Source organism: Ipomoea nil, unplaced genomic scaffold (genome assembly GCF_001879475.1).
Source record: "Ipomoea nil cultivar Tokyo-kokei standard unplaced genomic scaffold, Asagao_1.1 scaffold0841, whole genome shotgun sequence".
Lineage (NCBI taxonomy): Eukaryota > Viridiplantae > Streptophyta > Magnoliopsida > Solanales > Convolvulaceae > Ipomoea > Ipomoea nil.
In genome coordinates, this window is record NW_017617269.1 from 414,303 (window position 1) to 419,773 (window position 5,471).

The 5,471-nt window shown below is 39.6% G+C and overlaps 1 protein-coding gene across 1 annotated transcript; it reads left to right on the plus strand.

The window, feature by feature from the left end:
• Nucleotides 1–564: 564 nt before the first annotated feature.
• Nucleotides 565–4,542, plus strand: LOC109178422 (phytosulfokine receptor 2). The gene has a single exon (XM_019328040.1). It carries the CDS (start codon nt 1,136–1,138, stop codon nt 4,265–4,267), a length of 3,132 nt encoding a protein of 1,043 aa, XP_019183585.1. The 5' UTR covers nt 565–1,135; the 3' UTR covers nt 4,268–4,542.
• Nucleotides 4,543–5,471: the final 929 nt, after the last annotated feature.

Genomic DNA, 5,471 nt, shown 5'->3' on the forward strand with positions numbered 1-5,471 from the left:
AATTTCACAATAATTTTTGTATTATATCTTAATTTATTTAAAACCATTATATGTATGAATCTAGATTATATAATTGTTTTGTCTGTATTTTTAAACCTATTATGTTTGTACATTAAACTTAAAATATTATACGTACATCACATTTTACGGAGATAAAATTATTAAATTTCGTTATAACGTCTTATATTAAAACTATTCAAAAAGCATTTATTAAAGGGAATATTTCTAACAATTTATTTAATCATACCATATTTACTAATCATTTAATTAATTTTATCCCAAAATTATTGGCTAACAAATTTGTAAAATAAAATTACAAATAATTCATAAAAACTTAACATTTATCCAACTTATAGGCTTAAAGCTACCAAAAAAAAAAAAGTATAATCAACCGTTAGATTACAGTATTACACTGTGAACACCATAGGAGAGATTGTGACAGAACACAAAACATTAATAAAATAAGGGAAAAAAAGGGGAAAAAGTCAGCCATTGGCGTCACCGTTTCAAATCAGTCTACCGGTTTTTTGGTCCACAGAGAGCATTAAGAATGGCTAGATTTTATATATAGAAAGACAAATATGAAAGCATGAGTTCCCTTTCCTTTTCCTGTCTTTGCAGCCCTGCAGTGTTGAGATGGCCCTTCGTTTCTTGTCTTGACTGTTGTTCTGATTTGAAATCTCTATGACTCTAGCAGCTTAGAATACTACTCAAAATTTCCCACTTTTTTTGTTCCTCACTTTCCTTATTTTGTTTCTTTCTTCAGATTCTGTCGTTCTTTTTATGTATGGAATGAGCGAAAGTGGCGAGGGTCACTGACTTCCCTGTTTAGCTTTTGGGTTGCTTCCCTTGCAAGGGATTGGGTGTTGAAAAAAATCTGTTCTTTGTTACTGTGTTAGATAAAGAAGGCTGTTTTCCTCATTTATAGCCCCTGCTAGGATTTGGGCTTGAGTTTTCTTGATTTGTGGTGTTTGTATTTAGGGTTCTTGATTTGTGGGAGAAGACCTGGTTGAACTAGAAGCTGCAGTGTGGGTTTTGAGGTGTCTTGAGATGTGGGTCTGGAGTTTCTGCTTCTGCTGTGTTCTTGGTTTTTGATCTGGGAATCTGACTGGGAGTTTTACTCTGAGTTACCCTGATGAGTTTTCTGAATTTAGTGTTATTGGTTTGTGTCTTTTGTTCATGTTTGGGTCTTGAAACCCCAATTCAAAATTGCCATCCCAGTGATTTGCTGGGCTTGAAGCAATTTGCAGGCAACCTAACTAAAGGCTCCTTTCTCTCATCATGGTCTGATGAATCCAATTGCTGCACATGGGATGGTGTTGAATGTGAAGGTGGTGGCAACTCTTTGGCCGCAGGGAGGGTGATCAAGTTGAATTTGTCTGGGAAGGGGCTAAAAGGGGTAGTTTCAAAATCTCTTGAAACTTTGGGGGAATTAAGGTTCCTTGATCTGTCACACAATCATCTAGATGGTGGATTACCCTTGGTGGATTTTTCCAAATTGAAGCAGCTTCAAGTTCTTGATTTGAGCTACAACTTTTTCAATGGAGCAGTGTTGGGAGCACTCAATGGGTTGGAATCAATCCACTCAATCAATATCTCTAGCAATAAATTCACTGGAGACTTGATTGATTTTGGTGAATTCCCAGCTCTTCTTGTGCTCAATGTAAGCAACAATTCATTTTCTGGTGCTCTCAGCTCTCACATTTGCAGTGTATCCAAAAATATTAGAGTTTTGGATTTCTCAATGAACCATTTTACTGGTGTTCTTCAAGGCTTGGAGAATTGCAGCTTATCTCTCAGAGAGCTGCATTTGGATTTCAATTTTCTCTCAGGAGAACTTCCTCAGTCTTTATACTCAATGTCATCATTGGAGCATCTTTCAGTCTCTGCCAATAGCTTCTCCGGCCAGTTAGGCCGAGAGCTCAGTAAGCTTTCAAATCTCAAATCCTTAGTTTTATGTGCAAATCAATTTTCTGGTGTTATTCCTGATGTGTTTGGAAATTTGACTCGATTAGAGCTTTTAGTCCTGCATTCGAATTTGTTCTCGGGGCGATTGCCCTCTACATTGGCACTTTGCTCTAGCTTACAAGTGCTTGATCTTAAGAACAATTCATTGTCTGGTCACATTGATCTTGATTTCACTGGATTGCCTAAACTCTGCCATCTTGACCTTGCAACCAACCATTTCTCTGGACTTCTTCCAGAATCTCTTTCCAGTTGTCGGGAGTTGAAAGTCTTGAGCCTTTCCAAGAATAAGTTAGGAGGATCGATACCCGAGAGTTATGCTAGCCTTTCGTCCCTTGAATTTCTCACATTGTCCAACAACAGTTTCGAAAATCTATCTGGGGCTTTATCTGTTCTGCAGCACTGTCAAAACCTTTCCACACTTGTTCTCACCATAAACTTTAATGGTGAAGAAATTCCCAATAACGTGAGTGGATTCGAGAACCTAACATTTTTGGCATTGGGAAATTGTGGGCTGCGTGGTCAGATTCCAATGTGGTTGTACAATTGTAGTAAATTGCAGGTTCTTGACTTGTCTTGGAATCATTTGGATGGTAGTATTCCTTCTTGGATTGGTAAAATGGATAGGTTATTTTACTTGGATTTTTCGAATAATTCACTCACCGGAGAAATCCCGAAAAGTTTGACAGAGCTAAAGAGCCTAATTTCCCCTTGTAGCTACCTATCCAGTCTCAATTCTTCAACTATCATTCCATTCTTTGTAAAGCGAAATTTGAGTAGTAGTGGCTTGCAATACAACCAAGTTTCGAGCTTTCCTCCTTCCATATACTTGAGCAATAACAGAATAAACGGGACAATCTGGCCCGAGATTGGACAATTGAAGCAACTGCATGTCTTTGACTTGAGCATGAACAACATAACCGGGACTATCCCTGACTCAATCTCAGAGATGTCGAATCTAGAGGTTTTGGATTTATCCCATAATGAGCTCTACGGATCAATTCCATCTTCGTTCAACAAGCTTACTTTCCTGTCTAAATTCAGTGTTGCATACAATCATTTGAAGGGTGCAATTCCAACCGGGGGTCAGTTCTTTAGCTTTCCCAACTCGAGCTTCGAGGGAAACGCTGGACTCTGTGGAAAGATTATTTCTCCCTGTGCTGTCAATAACATTGGTCTCCAACAACCCGCGCCATCAGCTTCTTCCAGCAAAGGGCTCGAGAGAAGTAGTATTATTGGTATAGCTATCAGCTTAGCAGTTGGAATCATGGTGCTTCTTGCTTTTGTGCTGCTAAAAATGTCTAGAAGAAACGAGCAGTGCCCGATAGATGATTTGGAGGAAGAGATGAGCAGACCGGGGAGATTATCCGAGGCATTTGGTCCATCCAAGTTGGTCCTTTTTCAGATTTCGGATTGCAAGGATCTTACTGTTGCAGACTTGTTAAAATCGACAAACAACTTCAACCAGTCGAACATTATTGGGTGTGGAGGATTTGGTCTAGTGTTCAAGGCTGACCTACCGAATGGCACCAAAGCTGCAATCAAGAGGCTCTCCGGGGACTGTGGCCAAATGGAACGCGAATTTCAAGCTGAGGTAGAAGCCCTTTCAAGAGCTCAGCACAAAAACCTCGTTGCTCTTCAAGGCTACTGCAGACACGGGAGCGATAGGCTGCTGATATACTCGTATATGGAAAACGGAAGCTTGGACTACTGGCTACACGAGAGCGTGGATGGCACTTCATTCTTAACATGGGATGCGAGACTGAAGATAGCTCAAGGGTCTGCTCGTGGATTAGCCTACTTACACAAGGAGCCAAATATAGTCCACCGTGACATAAAAACCAGCAACATTCTTCTGGACGAACGGTTTGAAGCTCATCTGGCTGATTTCGGCCTCTCGAGGCTATTATGCCCCTATGATACACATGTGACCACAGATTTGGTCGGAACACTGGGCTACATTCCTCCCGAGTATAGCCAGACATTGACAGCCACATTTAGGGGCGACGTTTACAGCTTTGGTGTTGTTCTTTTAGAGCTCCTCACAGGTAAGAGGCCTGTGGAAGTGTGCAAAGGAAAGAACTGCAGGGACTTGGTGTCATGGGTGCTACAGATGAAACTCGAGAAGCGGGAGGAGGAAATATTTGATTCGTCAATATGGGATAAAGATCTCGAGAAGCAACTGTTGGAGGTTTTGGCCATCGCTTGTAAGTGTATACACCAGGATCCAAGGCAGCGGCCCACAATCGATCATGTTGTGTCATGGCTAGAAGCAATTGGACCTGATCAGAAACCGAAATGATGATAACTTCTTCACTCTTTTTACCTTCCTGTATTGCTCAGTTCATTTACAGCTGAAAGGATAGGATATATTTATATATATATAATCCTTAGTTCTTATAAAGAGTAGGATCAAAAGCCATGGATATATTCTGTTTTGCTTTGCTGCTTCTTTTGTTGTTAATCTGTACAGACCTTCAGCATTAATACTCAAGGTCTCTTTGTGCCCAGATTTCTTGCATCCCAAATAGATACTCTACTACTGATTTATGAATTGTAAATTGCTTTGTATATCAACATTATGATGTCTCCTTGAGATCACCCCAATACCCAAGTAGATACTATATGTACTTGGTTGTCATGATCCCGAGAAACCGCCACTTCAAATTTTACTTACTTATCATTTAGAGAGTATCTTTTACATTTTTTTTTTTCAAGATTAAGCGTTTGTTACTACGTTAAAAGCCATAACTATGTTGGTTTTAATAGCTACACTACAATCCCAACATACAATTATAGGTCGGAATTGACAAAATATCTAAAAATCCAGGCGATAAAATAGCGAAGTACCAAAGCTAGATTTGGTATGAAATTTAAATTATTCATCCCCCTTTTAGGGTGTGCGAGATGATATTTATAATAATCTCTCGACCTAAAATGGTTATTCGTTCACAAATAGGGTGATCACATGTATTTTGTGTTGATAATCTATCATTGTGAAATCTAACTGGCCGGCTGAGAATCGGACTCTGTTAATGACCTTCTTAGTTTGAAGCATGGTTGCAAAAATGGCTAGGCACTACTCGGACGCTCGAGAGGCACATATCGCCTAGGCGTCCGTGTATTTTTATTTTATTTTATATTTTAAAAAAAATTGTTTACATTTTTATTTTTTATTTTTTTAAGAATTAAGAATTATAAACTATTTAATACTTTAATGGCGTGTTTGGTTCATGGAATAGGTCGGGAATGGAATACCATTCCCAGGAATAGACCTATTCCGTTGTTTGTTTTGTCATTTTATTCAAGGGAATAGCGTTCCCGGGAATGAGCTATTCCCTTTGCAGGGGGAATAACCATTCCTAGGGGACCCCCCTGGTATTAGCTATTCCCAAGTATTTAGGAATATCTTTAGAACTATAATACCGAAAATACCCTACCACCGCCACCACTGCCGCCGTCTCCACCACCCCACCACCGCCACCATCACCACAACCATCGCCGCC

Coding starts and splice junctions, on each gene's coding strand:
- LOC109178422 (XM_019328040.1), top strand. CDS start 1,136: ATGAGTTTTCTGAATTTAGTGTTATTGGTTTGTGTCTTTTGTTCATGT.